A 21,831-nucleotide genomic window follows, 5' to 3' on the forward strand; every position below is an offset into this window, starting at 1 on the left:
CTAATGACAAATGAGGCAGCATTGTGTCTGAGAATCTGTATTTCCACAGAAGCAGAGGTTTATACCAATATTTCTCATCCAATTTATTGTTACGCCCCATTAACGAAGGTGCTGTATTAGGCAGACCACACCACTTATATGCCACCACAAATAAAACACCAAAAGTCTGTCGGAATACAATGAGCAATGGAACACACAATAGAAATTGAGAACGACTGTGGGAATATATCGAGTCGGCGAAAAAATGTAGATTCTTTGAGATCTTCACAGAATTTTATAATTCTTCCATCGTTACAAAAACAATTCCAATTACGAAGTTACATAATCATAACTGTTTCCGGACGACAAAACAGAAACCAAATTGGCCACATCACCAGGTAAAGAGGTGAATGGGAGTCCACATGACATCCGAAGGAAGAAAGTATATAGATTTGTGAAATACGAAGACCACGACCTAGTTGATATACTCGAGATCTAAATGAAGGCCCGTCAAGAGACTGGGGTATCTCTAGAATGCATTTTCCGTCACACTTTTTTCCATCGACTGGGCTCCTACACTAACAGCGACCGATCAAAGAGAGTAGAGACATATGACTCAATATACTAACCTGTCGCTATTACATCTGACACGACAGCTGGTCCCAATGGCAAACCACATCAAGATGAAATAAAGACCATGGAAATGATTATCTACTTCGTCTGACAAAGATCAGGTTACAAGAGGAAGCGTAAGCGAGAAAGGAGAGAAAATCTCTCACCCTGCAACATTATACCAATATTCGTCTCATTGGAACTAAGAGCTCATCTTATTCTGCAGTTCGCCCTTGGCGATAACATGTAATGAAGAGATGGATCCTCCCTAGTCCACTAAACCTGCCTATATTATTAGGCTTTTTTTTTTTTTCCTAATATATATTTCTAATATATAAAGATCTCCCCGTGCTTAGTTTTCGTCAACTTCCATCAGACGTTTGGTAACAACAAAAGAAAAGTTTTCTGAAAACTGATGCATTTATTACTACAGGCTGTAAGTAAAATAATAACCATCATTTGAAAAGACCGTTGTTGTATGAGCTTAATTATTTAGGTATTCACCGAGCTGTTCATTATTCCAGCTAGATTGCACTAAGCTTGGATATTCTTCATTGAATAGTCTTGGTCGTTGTTGATTGGATTCTACCATAGCATAGCAAAGCACTTGAGTATGTGACATCAGTTGTCACTAAAGGCAAAGGTGACAGGAGGACGAAGCAAAAAATAGGCTTACGATTTTACCTAAACGATATCGAGAGAGCCAACAACTTTGTTACACATCGAGAATATCCAGTGTATTTGTTTAACATCTACCTCACATCGTTTATGCATAACATCATGAATACACAATATCAAAAGGTTAGTGATTTTGTTCTTTAAGACTATCTTCGCCGTGGATTTTTATCAAATTGAACCTGAGTTGAACCTCATTATCTGGAAGTGAGATCAACAGGTTCCAGCAAAACGTCATCGAGATACCACTAGTATTTCCGAGTAATAAAAATTACATACTCTTAGTGCGTGTTTATACATGACACAAACATTGGGGTTACTTATGATTTTCTATAATAAATCGAGTTCGATATAAAGTTACTTGAATAAACATGCATATAGAACTACTAAAACAAATACCAGTTTACAAACGTCTCCATACTGAACAATTTTTGTAGTACACTGTGTCATTTATGCAAGATATAAAATACTGCACTGCATAGAGCATTGCTATGGAGAGAACACACTGATCTCACATAGGTACTCGTGTAAGGCACTATTACAATCCACAGCGTCCCATTGCCACGTCCCGGACGCGTCGACCGTCAAACACAGACCCGGACTCATGGACGCTACCATATTGATGTAATCGTCGGATATAAGAGCACCTGTTGTCCAAATCCATGTCCCTGATTGTTCGTAACCGCCGATGTGGTAAACATTACCGGTATCTGAAAGACAAAGAAAACATATCGATCTATCATTTAGTATTTAAAGGGGAAGCAAGTATAGTACTTTATGTGATTGTAGTACTTATTAATATTATGTATTTCTTTCGCTGGAAGAAAGCTTACATTAGCATGTTAATATTAAAAATACTACCAACTCTCAAATTGGAAGGCGACTGTATTTGGAATTCCACCAATGCTGATGGTTATTCATAAGCCCCTTGTAGCGTCGATAAAATTGAGTCATACTGAGAAGTCGAAAGTTGGGTATTATACCTTTGTTGTCATTTTAGATAGAAATGCATAACCCTCTGTTGAATCAATTAAAATTCTGTGTTTTGGATTAGATTTAGCAATACAGTAAACACTTATAAATGGGACCTTTTTATGAAAGACACCTATCTTTGAAGGACGGGCTCATCAACCCCATATGGTGCAAATTAATAATACCTAATTGACCTCTATATATTGGACACCTGTCAGTAATGGACAGATTTATCAACTTCATTTGGTTCATTTAACTATCTAATTTACACATTTTTAAAGGACACCTGTTTATAAAGGACAAACTCATCAACCTTATTTGGTGCAATTTAATACAAAATTGACCTCTATATAAAGGACACCTGTTTATAAAAGACAAACTTATCAAGTTCATTTGGTACAATTTACTTTATATAATTGACTTCCATATAAAGAACACCAATGTAAATTGCTTTGTCACTGTGGCATCCTTTATAGACAGATTTGACTGTATTGTGTTTGTTAAGTGTTGACATAAATACACTCACTCATTATTGACTTGTAGTAGTTGTGTCTGTCCAATGTCGAGGTGTGGAAGAGAAGACCGCCATCTTTCTGACACTGTTCATGAGCCGCCATCCAGCTAGCTGGGGTATTGTACATCTTTATACAATAGCTAAGGTAATATATGTAGTTACTGGGACACGTAACTGTAAAATAAGAGAACAAAAACTTATCATTTGCTAATTATACAACTCATGATTAAGTTGCAAACTTTATGTCTTCAATGAAATGTAAAGAAATAAATGTATTTTCAATACGATATTTTGCTTTCGAAATTTAAAATCATTAAAGAGAAAACCGATTCGAAATAAATTAAACCCCCCCCCCCCCAAAAAAAAAAAAAAAATAATAATAATATATATATATATCTTAGAGATATAAATACAGGGATATGCGACTCGAGAGCTCCAGAGGATTAAGCGTTCTCTAGTATATTTTACGCCAACCGCAATGCTAAATAGTTTTACTTTTAATGAAAATGTCATTCTTGAAAAAAAACATAATATAAATATATTGAATTACATGGTATAACGTCTTTTCAAATCTTTCTGGCTGATTTTTAGTTTAAAGTTATTCTAGTGATTTCGAAGAAATCCTCTTATGCTACTTGATATAATACTAAAGAAAAAAAGACAAAGTTGACAAGGGAAGCGAATAATTATTCGGTGTTTCCTGTCGATAATGAATGCCTTTTGGCCTTTCTGCTGGCCTAGTATCACCAGTGATCAATACAAAGGCCAATTTGTTATTAGGAAATGATGAAGCAATTCGATAATGCTTAACATAATGAAAATCTTACTGACCTTTCTGTTTGAAGGTTGTGTTTATAATTACTATCTTAACCACGCATGGTTGATTATCAGGACATGAATGATTTTTATAAGTTATTCCCATTTAATTAGAGTACATGGCCTTCGTAACACCCGTAAATACACAGTTATAATGATATTGTCCATCCGTTCTCCGTAGAGACGTCCTTGAACGGATCTGGATTCCTTCTCGGACAGCTCGGTAGTCAAGATAATTGAACTGTGATAATTTGTTGGTAAGTACACGCACCGATGGTCAGAATAACAAAAAATGGCAACGGCACACGTGATTATCACATGATTGTGACATCCCTTTGATGAACTATGTATTTGTTTTGAATTTTGAGTGAATTGAATTAGGAAAAATGGTTACCTTCACTCGATCACCAAATTGGCATACCAGTATGTATTTAACAAAGACACATCTTCTTCAATATTTAATTTAAAAAAAAATCGTGATAAATTATCATTGATATTAACCCAACTATAAAACAGTACTTTAGACAATTCTGCATTTTCACGATAATTTTCGTTAAGCAACGATAAATACCAATTTACTGCAGATGCCATAGCGCAATTCTAACCAGTTAACAGGTTTGTAATGATTTTCAGAGAAAGAAATATATTGCGATAAGATATTCAAGCAATGCAGTTGTAGAAACCACATGTTTGTGAAGATTGTATTAGATCTATAGTCATAATGCAATACAAAAAACATGACTAGTTATAATTTTAGCACGTGCGATGCATGTTTTCTGTTCTCGGCAGTAAAGATAAATGAATTAGAAGATAACAGAAGCAACAACGCAATGACACTCAAAAACGTTCATTTTGTAAAAAAAAAAAATTAAAAAAATAACACCAACATTAACATCATCTGCAATACGATTGTATTCAGAAATTGTTCTTTAACTTTCCAAAATAAGGAAAACAAAAGCGCTTAAGGTGATGTTAAAATGCCAAAATGGTTGTTTAAAGGTTGCAATAGTTATTTTCTAAAGGTCGCTTTTGATTATCAATAATTTATTTGTCTAAAAAATTATGAGGGATTGTAATTTATGCAAACTAGATGTTATATTTTATAGATTGTAGACAAAGCAAAAAAAAATATCTAACTCGCTAATTGAATTGATATTTATTGTTTTCGCAAAGAAAGAGTACAAAATATTGCTACCGATGTCACATGGTCGGTACCAACATCTCTGAAAACAAACTTTAGTCTTGACTGATAACGAAACGAGTGTAAACTATTTTACAATACATGCAATTACAACACATGGAATCGTACTTACAAAATGTTTTCTCGAAGTTTATTGCTCCTGGCTGAGGGGTGGGAGACTCCTGTCGCCATAACATGCGGTCAAATATTTGACATGTGCCTGTCGTGTTGTCAGTAATAAAAGACAAACATGTTCCCCTGCTGACACAGATACCTCCACACCATGTGTGTGATACTATATCAGTAAATGTCGCAATCAAACCATTGTTTGTGGAACTTTCTAAATTTCCGGACGTGGAAACTTTGGAGTGGAAAAACATAGACACATCTCCAGAATCACACAAGTTAAATGCACTGCTAAAGAAGAGTACAATATTCATCAACATCTCCATGTTGACAGACTTCGGTTTACAGGACTGAGCTTCTAAAGCACAAAGTAGATTTGCGAAGTTTTGACGAAACTCTTTATTTGTAGGCTTCCCTTTAAGCGGGTAGCATAGTCAGCAAGTTTCTGAGTGAAGGGTAAAGGTTGTTGCTGTTGTCGTCGTAATGATTATGCTAATTAAGTTATTCAGATGTAGCTAATTACAAGTGCAGGTAAATCAATTGATCACATTTCATCTGGATGAGATTTAATCACGTGAAGATTAATCTCATCACAATAAATATTATCGTTATTCAAAGCATGGCATTAGTTTGATTGATCAACAGAGACCTTTTATACTTATAAACATTTTATAGCTTTTAAATTAAAAACAAATTCCTATTTCATATAGCTAAACTATAATCCTGCCCTTTAAGCACTTCATGAATACGCAATATTCGAAATAGAAACGATCATATGGTTTGGCGATCAATTGCTACTTTATTTATGTGTTTTTCTAAAGTCAATCTAAGTCCTCTCAACATTTTATTTTAATTAAAATTACAAATAATAACAAATATAAAAAAAATCTCCATCGGTTGAAATTCGTGAAATATGTCATTTTTCAAAAAGAAACAGTTTAAAAAATAAGCATCGCCAAAGATACCATAATACATGCGGAGATATCATGGACTTTGAAATATGTTTTAAAATGATTTCATGAAGAGGAGAAGCAACATTATTGTTAAATATAGAATAGTACGGGTGTAATACTGGTTTCTACCACAATAGGCGGTGTTATTCAACTCTCAGGACATTGAATAAATACTGCAGCTTTTGATTAACAATTTGTTTATACAACACGTGGTATAAACTCTGTACGCATTCTGTTTGGCTGATACGGTGAACTTTGACCGAACTACCTATTTCTCAGTGGCACGTCATCATTGTCAACGTCATCAATAATCAAATGACGTCATTCTATGTTGTGATCGCCGCTTGACGTCCAAAACAGCTGTTGGAAAGCGTATGCGTCGTGGTCGTTGTATCAAAATACATGACGTTTTCATACATGTTAAATTGATCTTAAGTACTAATAATACATCTTGATGGACAATAATTTTGCTAATGAGTTACGTAAATTTAACGTGTATGAAACGAACTTGGTCTTGATTGTAATCATCTGGCGGGAAATAGACGATGCCGTGTCGTGCAAATGCTTTTAAATGTATACATGAAGTCCGACATTGAGTTTTATTTTCTGAAGCAACAATGAAGATTTGAACTCAATAAGACATTAAATGAGTATTATTTAGCCCTACAGATATTCCTATTTAGAAGAATTTGATATCGTTGGATTCTTTGTCAAACGATAACTTTTGAATACTAATTAGTGTCTTTTTGGAGGTTTTGCTGTTGAAAATATTACTACACCTTATTTGCATATTTCGGTAAATACACTTTATCGTATCCCTGTCGTATTTATAACGGCTAAAAATGAATATGATTGAGGTAAAAACAGGTCACACTACTCGTGGTTGTTGAATATTGAATTTATTCCACACTCGTAAGTAATTTTTTAAAAGTTACATGGCTACCCATGCAATACAGCCTCGTGACGTCATGGCGTCAACAAAAAATTTGCATGTATGGAGAATTGGTTTGCAGTCGCGGTTTTTTTTTTCGAACTGTTTTCAATATTGTGGGGTATTATAGTTGTTAAATTTATATAAAACGTTGAGGTATGAAAGAAAATACCCTTTCATATGAAGGTAGGATATCCTTCCCTCGGGATCACAGAATGTTGTAAAACGGTCGGCAAGCCTCCTCATGTTTCACATTTTGAAATCATCAGGTAGAACATCCCTATCGTTTATAACCACATAAGAAATGGTATTATATAATAGTATTGCAATGGAAATGATATATAGTATTGCAATAGAAATGATAACATAGTACAAAAAAAGAAACAGAAAGTAATATTTTTCGTTTTGTTGTTTATTCACTTAATTTTAAAGATCAACAATTACAACATTCAGCTAATAGAAAGAAATTACAATTTTTTCCATGTTTGAGAAATTTCACCGGTATTTTAAGCGAAAGCACAGTGGTATATACATGACATGGAAAGGAAAAGTTGATATATTTAACATACGTGTGATTTATACTTTGTGATAGGACAAATAAGTATAATATGCACAGGTATAGATTCTTAAGTAGAGAAAACAATTTATTAAGATACTATGCATTTTCTATCTGATAGTTATTTTTATGTTATTCAGTTCATGTAAATAAAGTTTATTAAGCAAGCACAAATTTTATCACATTAACCAGGGAGGCCTGAAGTTAGGTTCCGAGTTCCGAGTTCCATTTAAGCTAAACTCGGAAAAGATCGAAACAAAATTAAAGTGGATTTACCAATATTAATCCATTAAAAAGCCAACATGCAATATTTCTCATATATCTTAGGCATATAGAATGATTTTATCTATAATTATAGAAAATTTCCTTAAACGGAACTCGGAACTGGTTCCGAGTTCCGTTTTACATAAACAAAAATAGATGTTCTTTGGAATTACAAAAAAAAATGAAAAAGAAAAAATGACAAAACCCAAGAGAGAACATTTGTAATATGCTCAAATTGCATAAACTGAATTTTTTAAATTTTGTTTTAAAAAACAAAATTCTTAAACGGAAAATCCGTTTAGCTTAAACGGAACTCGGAACTCGAAACTCGGAACCAACTTCAGCCTCCCCATTAACCATGCATATATAGCCAGTACGATGATAAAGTATTTGTCAATACAACATGAAATACATTATGCGAGCTTTTTATGGATTTTTTTTTTAAATTAGTATCTCGCTAATCTAACATCACTGTATCCTATATTATTGTACGGTTACTAATTGTAATTGAAAGCTACATTGTGAATTAAATGTGTAAGAATTTTCAAAAATCTTTTCATAAAAAAAAACTGTAAAGACGTTGCACTTACCATTGAAAAATGATTTGAATAGAAAAAACACTAGCTAGTGGTGCAACTATATTTGGTTCATATACCTTGAAAAGTGAAATAATATTGCTAAGCTCACCGGTAGTGTCGTGAAAAAAACCACCTTCAAACTCTGAAGAATATAATATATAAAACATAAAATACAGAATCAATAGAAAATATCTCCTCAAGAATTAAGAGTTAGTTATTGGTTACTGTTATTTCACATACAGATCTTAAGAGATCTACATTACAGTCTATATCAGACCAAAGGAAGGCTCCACCAGTTTGTACTTTGAGACAGCCCCCTGTCGTTGGAGACGACCCCCAATTTGTGTATCCGCCTGACATTAAAGATCCATCAGGCCATATCCAATTTCCGTTTTCAAGGAATCCCCCAAGATGATAATCATAGTTTATATCTGAAATCAACACAATTAAAATCTGTTGAAAGTTACTTAAAAGTAGACAAAAACGACACCACCTACGACGTTTTTACCTGAACGACATCTACAGGTGGTCTGAGTACTTACGAAAATATTCTCAGGAAAATGTCATATTTGAATTTCAACAGATTATTTTGCAAAAAGCAAATGAACTTGGTATCAGGCAAACTCTATTTAATCCATCTCTAAAATATCTAATAGTCAATTATATAATTGGTTAAAAAAAGTCGTATATTCCTTACCAAATGCACCTTGCACAAATGTTTGTCTATCTGCGGTGGAAACATTGAAGAGGAATCCTCCTTCCTGTTGGCATGACGTCATCGCCTGTATCCACGTCATAGGTGTTGAGTATTCTTTGAAGCACATCCCGTTGTAGTCATAAAAACTAGAGGGACAGGATGCTGAAACGATTCATAAAATATATCTATTATGTACTAAAGCGAGCAAGACAACACACAGCGAAAACATTTGTAATATTTACCCATGATAAAGCTCGCGTTGGGTTGTGTTGTGTGTAGACAGCCAATGTACTATGAAAAATTACAGACAAATGACCAGTGCCTTGCGAATAAACCTTGTCAGTCTAGAATTAGCGACTTAAATTTGGAGGAATGTTGGTTGGAAATATTGACATCTTAAAGCTAATAGGGCAAGCTTAAGAAGTTGGGTTTTATAATTGCAGTATCAGAATATTGCAGTCGTTGGATTGCATAGTATTTTTTTGTTTACGAGTTGCTAAGATCAAGTACCAAATGTAGGAATATACTCAGGCAGATCAAAACAAGAATGTCTGTACTTCCTTGGGATGTAATAATTGGGAAATGTATCGATGCTTGAAATATGGTACTACATATTTTCTGATGCGACAGTTGACAGTTTATATCCCCAATCTGCCGTACGCACACGTTCTGGATAAAACCGTAGTGAGAAAAATACAGAATCAAGTCTTTAAAGTACGGCTTAAGGTTGGATTGATTGCCACTGAAAACGCTAACCGGATACGGGACGTGTCAACTCCATATCTATACCGTCTTTTTAATACCGTCTCATCAATAACATAATTATTTATAAAAAGATAATTTCTGATCAAGAATAATGATAGCGTATTTATATCTAAAAGATTTTCGATGTATCTACCGCAGTGATATTGTTTATGCTCAGCATGGGGTCTGTTTTTATTTATTTCTGTATTCCAAACACTAAGGAAAGATATATCTCTATTGATATTTACTTAAATCGTACACGGTTAATGGAATAAGCATTCCCACAGATATTAATGCATTATACGATCTAGGTCTTGGCGATTATTTCAGTAAGGTGTAATTGATCTCGTGAGGATTACCGTTGTAATTGTAGAGTCGGCCTTACAATATTTCCGGATAGAGAACCATATAAATGTGCGATTTACAGCTATCTCATTAATGGATTAAAATTGATGATATGAATAGTTATTACCCAATAATAAATGATCAGAAAAAATGTTTCCCATGTGCAACAAGTTCAACAAGGTTACCATAGAAATAATATGAAGCTATATTCTGATGCGACAGTTGACAGTTTATATCCCCAATCTGCCGTACGCGCAATCACTTTCTGGATAAAACCGTAGTGAGAAAAGCTTTAAAGTACGGCTTAAGGTTGGATTGATTGCCACTGAAAACGCTAACCGGATACGGGACGTGTCAACTCCATATATATACCGTCTTTTTAATACCGTCTCATCAATAACATAATTATTTATAAAAAGATAATTTCTGATCAAGAATAATGATAGCGTATTTATATCTAAAAGATTTTCGATGTATCTACCGCAGTGATATTGTTTATGCTCAGCATGGGGTCTGTTTTTATTTATTTCTGTATTCCAAACACTAAGGAAAGATATATCTCTATTGATATTTACTTAAATCGTACACGGTTAATGGAATAAGCATTCCCACAGATATTAATGCATTATACGATCTAGGTCTTGGCGATTATTTCAGTAAGATGTAATTGATCTAGTGAGGATTACCGTTGTAATTGTAGAGTCGGCCTAACAATATTTCCGGATAGAGAACCATATAAATGTGCGATTTACAGCTATCTCATTAATGGATTAAAATTGACGATATGAATAGTTATTACCCAATAATAAATGATCAGAAAAAAATGTTTCCCATGTGCAACAAGTTCAACAAGGTTACCATAGAAATAATATGAAGCTATATATTGTAGATTAGTTTTAAACGACATCAATTTATCAATTATTTTTCGTCAATTTAAAATTGGTATTTTGTGTGACTTGGATAAATTGAAGATTTGAATTACATGTATCACTATTGAAGAATAAATATATTACAACAACGATTTCTTAATAAGAAACATTTGACGTCAAAGTTATTGATATTTAATACTATCATTGTATAGTTATACAAGTGTTTAAAAATCTCATTAATTCAGTATGGAAATATGAAATCTCTTTGGTATTTTACTTTTTACTCTAAAGATTAATGGATTTTTTGTGATCGGTTGAAAAAGATAAAAAAAAAAAAATATGTCTATGTGTCCTTGTTTATCATGAGTTCAGTTTTGTAATTTAATATTTTTCAAACTTTCAAAATCTTATTGTATACGGATCTCGATACTTAAATACCTTCAGATATTGGAGTCATTCAAGGCGTCCAATAATTCGTTCGATAAAATAAACTTAAAGCTTAATAAAACATTATAGCAATTTAATCAATGATATGTAATCAAACATTATATTAGGAGAAACATATATTCAAACAGCATCTGTGTCAGAGTAAGTACAAGTGTCCGTATAAATGCTGTTTAAACCATATTTTAAAATTTAGAACGCATAATTCTGTTGTCAGTCAGTCGCGATCTCAGTTAATCCGCAGACCTAACTTACACAATTGTTTTTTCTCGATTGAAGACCCTGGATGGCCGATTGAAAATGTATTCCAACATTATTCTATCCTAAGCCCTCCTACTTGAGTTGCGAATTCACAATCACCTGCGGCAGTCGGAAACGCCAAATACTGGGTGGTAGTTATTTAAATGTACTGAAACTCTGGTTTTATCTACCTCCAAAAAATGTTCATGAAATGAGTCATTATTACTAATTTTACGAGCCTTGGCGACCAAAAATCAAAACTTCCTTCCAGACTTGTTTTATAAAATCTCCTTGAAATGGACATGAATGAACATAAAATGATACTTCTTATCACATAACTACTAGAACCTATATTTCGAAGAATTTCTACGTCAAAATGTCGCAGATATCTAGAAGAGGTCGCCGTTTTGTCACGAGGTCTTCAAGTCCTGACGTTTTGTCTTTTTTACTGAAGTTACAATCAAAGATTGATTTACACTGGTGACATATGCAAACATATTAAATGTTCTAAGTCACTGGATATTAAGCGGATTATATGCGTAAATAAAAAATATAAACCAAATGTTCTAAACTAATTGCATTTCTGTAAACTAATCCAGTCCCCATTAATTCCACAGTCATACTTTACGAACTACTGCACTATGCAGATGCAGTAATGCATACATGTAACTATGACGTTGTTTATCCTATCAATATCCAAATCGATTTTGTTTACGCATTAACGTTACAAGTTTTACGTTTCACTGCATCCATATTCTGAGATGAAGGATGTGTAATTTCAAGCCGGGACAGTTTTAAATTACAAATTAATTAGGAATATTTCCCGGTAATGGGTACGTCATTGATTTCAATAGACAGGTATTTAATTTGTACTGGAATAGCGTTGTCTGTTTTGCAGTTGATTGAGTTAGAACGATGCATTAAAAATGTATTATCTTAAAAGTTTAATGATAAATATCCGAACTATTAAATGGGCCGTTTCAAGTGAACTGGCCTAACCTCTCGAATTTTGTGCACTGGCTTATTCTAAAATATACTGAAATATTCTAGATGATTCATTATTTCAACATCTTTACTGTAATAAACGTATAATGAAATCGATGTGTGATGAGTACAGTTGTTTTATTATCAATAATTACATTTCTATTTACATGAATAGTCGTGACGTAGCACGTGAGTCTGACTCCACTTTTGGTGGACATATGATGACTCGATTCCAATCAGCTGTTCAATCAAATTCGTTGACGATGACGGGAGAGAAAAAAATATGGGTATTTTAGTAAAAAAAAATATGCAACTGCCGCGGGGAAAAAATAATATTCATTTACTTGAAAAACTGTAAATATAAGGAATAGATGTTTATTTTTGTTGAGGTTATGAGGGTATAATGATAATGGAGCACGTGTAAGCCGGGGTTGCATAATTTACACGTGCTCCATTATCATTATACCCTCATAACCTCAACAAAATAAACATCTATTCCTTAAATGAATGTACTTCATTATTCTTCCTACTCTTTTCTACATATTATTATATACATATGTATGTCTATTGAATAAGTGAATATGGGGATATATTTTACTTTTTGCGGGATGATTATAGGAAGATGTGGATGCAGCCATCTTTTTTTAATCGCAACAATAGTGTGCATTTGCCAATATTTGGTATGGGACATCTATGGAAAAATCAGATGTTTTACTTATTCTTCCTGGGCCAGGATCACTGTCTGCCGATCCAACAACTAAATTGAGTTTAGGCAAACTTCATTAATGCTTTTAGTTATTAATGTTGATTTTGGGCTCAAACTTGTCACAAGGAGTGGTCCAGGTTTGATTTGAACAATTGTTGTCAGAAATGTATCATCCCTTGACAGCTGAAACGTTCAGTATTCTACTGTACTTAGTTTCGCATTTTAATGTCCCAAAGCAACTTTCTTTCGCGTATAATTTTGCGATTTGAACTAATACGGTTTTGATGTACAGTGTATATATATATTTATATCATTTTTGCGGTGATTTATTTTCGCAATTTATGTTGTTTACAGTATTTTAAGCAGGTAATTTCGTCAATATAACTGGGCATGCTATACAATGTTAAATGTTTCTTGTCGCGAAATAACACTTAGGTATATTAGCATCGAATATTTTCAAGAATTTGAGAAATCGCTCTTATGTACTTTGGTTGCATAGTGAACTTTATAAAAATATTAATTATTTGTTACTGATGTATCAAAGATGTTGATAATGTATGAAAATTAAAAAAAGAAATCAAAATACCAGTAAATTATATCTAACGCGAATTGCGAAGGGGGTAAAGGTGAATGATTGAAGGATATTAAAGAATTCTTTGCATAAATACGAATTGTATAAAAACAAAAATGGCAAAATATCTATGAAAATAATGTAGTAATGATTATTGAAAGGAACAAAATAAACATATAAACTTTATAGATTAGTAAAAGCTAAAAACATAATGTAACAGGAAAAACATAATTAAACAGAAAAGACAGAAAAGCAATTGTCTTCAAATCAATCATTGATTGTGTTAAAACAATGCAGACTGGAATAATAAAACGTACGGAAAAAAAAGTGAGGGGAAGAAAAACGCAGTTTTAGCAAAATCGACACTATTGCTCTTTTTATAGTTTCATCTCACTGCATGTGATATCACTCGGGATATTGTCAGAGACAAAAACAAACGCACAGCATCCGGTCACATTTGATCTCAAAAACTTGTAAATCAACACAAAGATGAGTAAAAAAAATAATGCAAAGATATTCATAAACGTTCAGGAAAATAATACACCAATGACTTAAGAAGCAAGCGAAACAAAGGCAGAGGAACAAAGACCAAAGACCAGAAAACAAAATGCCAGGCAGAGGTAACAAAAAAAAAACCCAAACAAACACAACCAGCAAGCATGGAAATTCATAAACCCGATTGAAAAAAATAATTGTGTAAGATCTAGATGTCCTTATTTAACAGAACGTACCAATGTCCTTGCGGTAGTAGAGTGCAGAACTAGTTGGTTGTGGTGTGTGGAGTTTCCTCAGAATTCTGTCGAAAATCTGGCAGTTGATGGTGGGCGTTGTACCACTCACAATAAATCCCCAGCACCCAGGAGTGGTGAAGCACCTGATACTGCATTCAAGCTTGGATCTGGTTGTATGGTCTGCCAAGAGGCCAGAATTAGTACTGGAACCTTCAATTTCTTGGGTCACCTGGCTGTTTAACGTGAAGAAGTTTTGCAAACTCACTGCATTTGTTTTCCCAACCAAAACTATCCAGTATAAAGTAATGATCCATGATAATACCATTCCTCTTGTCTTGGGTTGTAAAATTGCACATGGTAACATCTTTGGCATGTTTCAAATTGCTGTTTGATTTCAAATTTTTCAAGTTTGGAACTATTGCAATATCTTGGCTAGATAAAACTGCCAAATGACATTCACTTAAGCTGCACTACCTGCAAAGATGCTGAAGGTCGTGTGCTTTTCTTAATTCTGAATTTACTCATGAATTTACCGAACTAATCTGAATTCATATCTTTCTTCAAACCTATCAGTAATACATGTCCATAATGAAGTTTAAACACCTGCAAATCATACCGAATGTCCGTTCTAGACTAAAATCTTTGGTGAGTGGATCAACTAGTTAGATAGGATATTTATGTTCAAAATGTAATAATTTCTATAGACTCAACAGGTTCCTTTCGAGGCGTTATCAATTACAGTATTAATTCAACGGAAAGTACTTTAGATCGAGCTATGGAAACCTTTTCAGTTCTAGTGTATTGGGGTATTCATATTATAAGTCTATTATGGTTCGTGATTGATCGCCACTCTACTATGCGATTGAATAAAAATTACCACTTCCGGTAAGAGATTGACTGAAATTGCTACTTCCGGCGATTACCGTATACAACACCTAAAACATTGAGTATGATATCGGACCAATAACAGGAATTGTGTGATAAGAATCAGAACTTTATTGTGGCGTAGAAAAGACTGGTTATCGTCTTAAAAGCTGACAAAACTAATTACCTGTTTCCAACTCAACGATGTAGAAACCTATCTTTAGTCAGTGCAAGGTTTTGCTTGCTTCTGTGACGTGTTTTCCTGTCACGGCGTCAGATTAAGGCGCCCGGACGATTGTAATAGACGTATGACGCATGATTCATATAAAAACAATTACAAAATTATCGTATTTAAGACAAAATTTATAACTTGATAAACTTCAATTTTGACTGTTTATTTTGTCTTCTTGTTTTAATTCACGTAAGCGACGGATGTGAGTGCATTACACTTAATACTGTAAATTGTTTCCAATTTAAATCACATGTATCTTCATTTTTGAAACTGAATCTCCGGAAGTAAATGACTGATGCCAAGTAATTTGTGTCTCGATTTACTGCCGTCACTGCATTGGTTTTCGTTGTGTCCTGTATCAGTATCGTGTCATTTATTTCTGAAGACAAATGTGTTTCACGTGATGTGCATGCATGCGTGTTTATTTTGGTTATATAATGCAGATGCAGTGTGCAAAGTTCTGTATGTGCATATTACGGATATATCTGCCATTGTAGGTATGTAATGATTTTGACGTTATGTTTTCATGGTTACGTCACATATTTTGAGAAAAAAGATGTGAGCTTCGCGCTCAAAATAATGACATCACAATGCACACCTACCCACAAGGGAGGAAACTCAGTAGTATGCAGAGACGGAGTAGACACAAGTGTTGTTGTTGTCTTTGTGCAATAGCAGGCTGTGAAAATGGATGTTTTGATATTTTCGAGTTTTTGTTTTCGCTAAGTAAGATATCCCATCCTCAATAAGTAGTCCGAGACTCGTTATTTGTTAGCACAGTCAGAATTGTCTATGAAAACCACTCAGTGGATGAGGTGAAAATTGCCAAGTGGTCTACGGGTCAAATTGTGTAATATATGATCATTTATGATAAAAAAGTGGTCATTATACTACACTAAATCATGGCGAAATCTATTAAATGCAATAAGACACTGACTTCCGGTATCGCGTGCGTAGTTGGAATCTGCGCATAGTGGATGTACACAGACTCTACACCCGACAAGGAAAATAATAGTCCGAGTACACTCGCACTAAAAATCAAGTAATTGATATATTTGTAATAAAGAATAAATTCACGGACAACATTAAAGACAGATTTTTGTACAGTGATGTTGCGGATGAACTTGGACTGCCTTAAGTGACTCCCTGTCTTATGTGACTTTTTTGTGATGGTCCCTTGGAAAGTCACATATGACAGTCTTGACTGTAGTCTAAGCAACAGAGGTGGTCGCTTAGTCAGGTATCACTGTATATTAAAGACAGAAAGTACCAATCTGCATGTCTGTGCTCTTACATGAACAAGTTATCAAAGGATATGTGTGTGGTTCTGTGGAGTATCGAGGTGGAACGGAAGTACTGGATTCATCATATAAAATATTCTTTAGAACTAATAACAAAAATCATCAGCATCAGTATCAAAAGTAACGATAAATTCATAATTCAATCTTGCTTGTAAGGAGCATTTTGATTGGCTCAAAAAGTTTGTTATTATCTCATATATAATGTCGTCGCTGTTTGTAACGCCGCCTCTGATTGGATTAAACAACGGCGTAATGATTTCATAGAAAGCGTCCATCAAGAAAACAAGATTTTTTAGGATGACATTGAATGATAGGATTAATGTTTACTCGTTTTTTTTACGTTATTGAGCTATAACACAAAATCAGAGTGTATTATTAGAATACTTGTTTGTTTGTTTAATTAAGAAAGTTCCTATTAATAGTCATGTAAGGACGGCCTCCCAAGTATAGTAGAACTCTTGTCTTTTTTATATTGATATATCTCTGAAGCAAGCTGCCGAAGACACCAAGCAACACACCGGTCACATTATACTGATAACGGGCAAACCAGTCGTTCTACTCCCTGTATGCTGAGTTTAATCGACTATGAAACATAAAACCCAAAAGTGAGGTGGTGTCAAGGGAGACATTAGAAAGAAGAAAGCGAGGTAGAGAGAAAGAAAATATAATATCTTTAATTAAGTCGCCTTTTACGATCATGCTATAGGGTAGCGGGTTAAATTCTAACGCCCTACCTGCAGGGCAGTATTTGGAATTCACTATGATTTAAGTGTTAAAGCTAAAATCAATCCTTCATTAAAGCAACAACCAACACAATTACACAATAAAACCAACAATTTTATGTACAAATATAAAAAAACAACAATTTGTTAACATTATAAATAAAACAATCATAATATTACGTCATAACATAACATTATGTATACTTAACACCTCGCTTTATTATCATGGTAAAAATTAGTAGCATTTTGTCAATATTAGCAATTTTACTATCATCTGGGCCTGGTTGTTCGAAAGGTGATTAGCTGATTCACGTGTTAAGCGAATTTCTAATATTAATTTTCTGCAAAATATGTAAAAATGAACAAGAAGGTAAAAAATTAAATACATGTACATCAGAATTTCATTTAAAAAATCGATTTTGTTTTACAAGAAATTATTTGGTCTTAATTTGAAAATTTTCGTTAAACTGCAATGGATTTAAGCATCATTTGAATAACTTGGTCCATAACTAACCTACCTTATTTTTGCATCGGACAGATTTTCGTGCATTTAGCGGGAGATGGCATTCCCCCACAAGCCTGAATCATAGATACATTGCCAGTAACTGCTGTTGTTGTTTTTGAAACTAAAATAAATAACATTGCTTTGAAAAGGTCGTAGCTGATGGAAACTAAGACTAAAATCTCGCAAAAATAGCTGTTTCACACTAAATTATGCTCGACATATGTTAGAAATGTTAATAATGGTACACATATAAGAGCTTCAGATATGTCTTAAATCGTTTAAATGACTGTAGAATAATAAAATCTCGGCAAGCATCGGGTTGACCCGCCAAAATCTTTCACTCGGGTGGAGATTAATAGAGTCTTACATGGGTCTGTAAAGTGGACGGGGATATCTCAACCCGAGTGAAAGATTTTGGCTGTTCAACCCGAAGCTTGCCGAGGATTGGCGGCCAAAATCTTTCACGAGGGTTGAGGTATCCTTGTCCACTTGACATACCCATGTATGTTTACTTTCTCCAATATTAAGAATTAATAAAATTAGGAATTATTTTTCAGTGCTGACAAGGTTTTGGAGAATATTATTGAGGAGTCATTTACTGTGCCAATGATAGCCCATTCATTCACCTTTGAACACTTTTATCGGCACTGGAATATGTAATTACTATATACGTACGTGTTACGCATTTCACGTAAATTCATCATTGCGCTTACATGTTCCAGGTCATTTTTGCGAACCAATACGTTTAGATTATAATTGATATGGATTTTTCATTTTATTTATGATCTGTAGTTATGCCACGTCACCAGATATTCGACACTATATCAAGCCTATCAAAGCGTTGTAAATAAAAATCAAATTGTCCCTAAGTATTCATCTCCAAAGACTTTTCCAACGTCACAGAAACATCTTGTCAGTACAATACAGGTATAATGTTTGTGCTAGGACACGGAATATTTTTGTCATATGTACTATCCTACTCTTCAAGATAAATCTGACCAGTGTCCCGACAGATTTACCGCGTCTGTGCCTCGTAACAAAATTACTCAAAATTTACGGTCTTGATAATGGTTACTAAATATAGATTCCTTCAGTGTATGACGCTCTAAGTTGAAATTTCCCTGCCTTATCTATGAATAAGTTTGAAAGATTTACATCATTAGTAATTTATATTCGCATAAGTATATAAATTATTTCATAATTGAATGTTATACTGTTGACATTTGTTATATGAAATATTTTATCGAAAACTCGGAATAGGTTATTCTTTCGTTCACATTATCATTCGTGACGCGTCAAATTATTTAATTCATATGATAAATGACATATTCCACAACCACTTATCACTTACATAGGATCGTCTTTGTCATGAATGAAGCATTGGTTATTAATTGTCATAAAATTAAAGTAGATTCACAGTATTTCCGACAGACAAAAATATATTACTATAAACGTAAGTGTCCGAAAAACAGAGTGATGATGCGTCACGCTGCTGTTTACTTGGCTCATATCTCGGTCTCTATCCCATAACGTTGGGTGTGTGGCCGACTGATCCGACTGAAGCAGAGGGACCTCACATAATTTCCCCTCGTAATGGGGGTCACATATACACTTGGTTGAATTCTCGAAATTTTTACAAACTCCTCCATTTTTACACACAATATTTTCACATAAATCCCGTTTTTGTTCACAATGTAATCCGGAATATCCTTCAATACAATCACATTTAAAGTCTGATGACGTTTCTTTACAAGATCCGCCATTTTGACAAAGATGATCGTCACATAGGTTAATGTTGTTCCGACAATCTGGGCCAGAATAATGGTCGCCGCACGCACATACCGGAAGTTTACTTGTACTTTCAAGAAAGCACGTGCCTCCGTTATAACATATGAAGTCATCGCACAGATCGACAATCTTATCACAGTTATCTCCCTTGTACCCTTCTTCACACACACAACTATAAGAAGCACTACTATTTACACATCTCCCTGAAAACAAAATCGATAAATTTAAAATCATGTCAAGATATATGATACAAGAACAATAAGTGATACCAGTGATAGCAGAAAACGAAATCTTCAATGCACTTTTAAATGAAGCTCATTATTTTTAAACTCGTGTATTAAATTGAATTAAGAATTAAGTCTTGTCAAGATATATGATACAAGAACAATAAGTGATACCAGTGATAGCAGAAAACGAAATCTTCAATGCTCTTTTTAAGCTCATTATTTTTAAACTCATGTATTAAATTGAATTAAGAATTAAGTCGAATTACCAGACAATAACATATTTTGTGTCAGAATGGACAAGAAAATGAATTACTGAATGCATGAATGAATGAAGCAACGAATGAATGAAGCAATCAATAAATCAATGTAACAATTAAACAATAATTGTTAATTTTTTATGGATTTTTTTCTTTTTTTTTTAAATGGGTAAATTGCTTTCATTGTTTTCTAAAATACAAGGTTCGTTAACTTACACAGATACGTGCAACTTCAATATGACTATTGCAATATTTTTTTGAAATTTTTAACACCACAACGTAGGACTTATTTCTATGGCAATATAGCTTATTGATAAGTTCACAAATTAAACTCACCGTTTTTACACGGAAAACTATCACATGGATTTATATATGTTTCACATCTTTTCCCTTTAAAAGACGCTACACAGTTGCATATCGCGATGGATTCTTTCATTATGCACGTGCCATTATTTTTGCACGTGACCTCCTCGCACGTGCTGACAGGAATTTCACATTTCTCTCCGTGGAATTCAGGTGGGCACGTGCATATCGGTCCATCATCACTGTTCTGTAAATTAAAATATCGAAGAAATTATGACATCGAATATGAAACATTTGAAGAAACATTTATAAGAGTAATTAAAAAAATAAACAAATAATAACAAAAAATATACAAAGAAGAAATCAAAATATAAAATAAAATCTTTACAAAAGTACGAGAATAACTTCATGTGCATCGAAGGAGAATGGAATCTTTTTCTCAAAGACACAATACAGATTGAATGTCAGCTATATTTAACATCTATTGATCAAATTCTTTACCTGAGGAATTATTTTGTAATTCTAATACCTTAAAACAAAATGATAAATGAAACATCAACAACATAACGTCAATGGCCTTACTCAATTGAATTCCAGTAGGATTATTCATGAAATTATCTTTGGACGTCCATAAAACTATCCCATGGTGTTCCAGCGTTACATGTATCAAAATGGTCATCAATAACCCTACAAACGCGTTATGCAATAAATTAATGATTAAGTAGGCAAAGTAATTAACCTACCTGGCAGTGTCCGCCGTGCGCACAGAAACCCTCATGACATAGAACACTTTCACAGTGATAGCCTGTAAAGTTATGCGGGCAACTACATGTGTAATTGTGAGCTAAGTCAAAGAGACATGTTCCTCCATTGAAACAAGGCTGAGTCTTCATGCAGTAGTTTGTATCTGAAATATACATAAACATCATCATAAAATGTTTATACATCATAACTTGTATAGTAACTTGCAGTGCTAGAAATGAACAATTAACTTTCTATTCTGTAGAAATAAACTTCTATATACCTTTGAAAACGTATACTGCGTTATTAGAAATTTGATAATTACACAAATCTCGTAACTTATACAACTCAGGAAAAAAAATGAAACATTTTGCGGAAAAAACATAACGCAAATATCAAGGCAC

General features: G+C 33.7%; 3 protein-coding genes across 3 annotated transcripts in view; all 3 read right to left on the reverse strand.

Moving 5' to 3' along the window:
- Nucleotides 1–1,441: 1,441 nt before the first annotated feature.
- On the reverse strand, nucleotides 1,442–5,247 carry LOC138328526 (uncharacterized). Its single transcript, XM_069275369.1, has 3 exons — nucleotides 4,882–5,247; nucleotides 2,765–2,926; nucleotides 1,442–1,976 (listed from the first exon to the last, which is right to left on the reverse strand). The coding sequence occupies exons 1-3, from the start codon at nucleotides 5,198–5,200 to the stop codon at nucleotides 1,756–1,758; spliced, it is 702 nt and encodes a 233-aa protein (XP_069131470.1). The 5' UTR covers nucleotides 5,201–5,247; the 3' UTR covers nucleotides 1,442–1,755.
- A 2,684-nt stretch (nucleotides 5,248–7,931) lies between these two features.
- LOC138326953 (asialoglycoprotein receptor 2-like) lies at nucleotides 7,932–15,110 on the reverse strand. The gene is made up of 3 exons (XM_069272921.1): nucleotides 14,488–15,110; nucleotides 8,854–9,015; nucleotides 7,932–8,587 (listed from the first exon to the last, which is right to left on the reverse strand). The coding sequence occupies exons 1-3, from the start codon at nucleotides 14,858–14,860 to the stop codon at nucleotides 8,367–8,369; spliced, it is 756 nt and encodes a 251-aa protein (XP_069129022.1). The 5' UTR covers nucleotides 14,861–15,110; the 3' UTR covers nucleotides 7,932–8,366.
- Nucleotides 15,111–17,623: 2,513 nt separating this feature from the next.
- LOC138328527 (delta-like protein A) overlaps nucleotides 17,624–21,831 on the reverse strand; it is a 47,761-nt gene continuing 43,553 nt past the window's right edge. The window contains exons 9-11 of the mRNA XM_069275370.1: nucleotides 21,430–21,593; nucleotides 20,720–20,933; nucleotides 17,624–20,102 (exon numbers count right to left, since the gene is read on the reverse strand). Coding sequence (XP_069131471.1) covers nucleotides 19,525–20,102; nucleotides 20,720–20,933; nucleotides 21,430–21,593 — 956 coding nt within the window. The 3' untranslated portion in view covers nucleotides 17,624–19,524. The remainder of the gene's footprint in view (nucleotides 20,103–20,719; nucleotides 20,934–21,429; nucleotides 21,594–21,831) is intronic.

Source organism: Argopecten irradians, chromosome 7, assembly GCF_041381155.1.
Source record: "Argopecten irradians isolate NY chromosome 7, Ai_NY, whole genome shotgun sequence".
NCBI classification, from domain to species: Eukaryota; Metazoa; Mollusca; class Bivalvia; order Pectinida; family Pectinidae; genus Argopecten; species Argopecten irradians.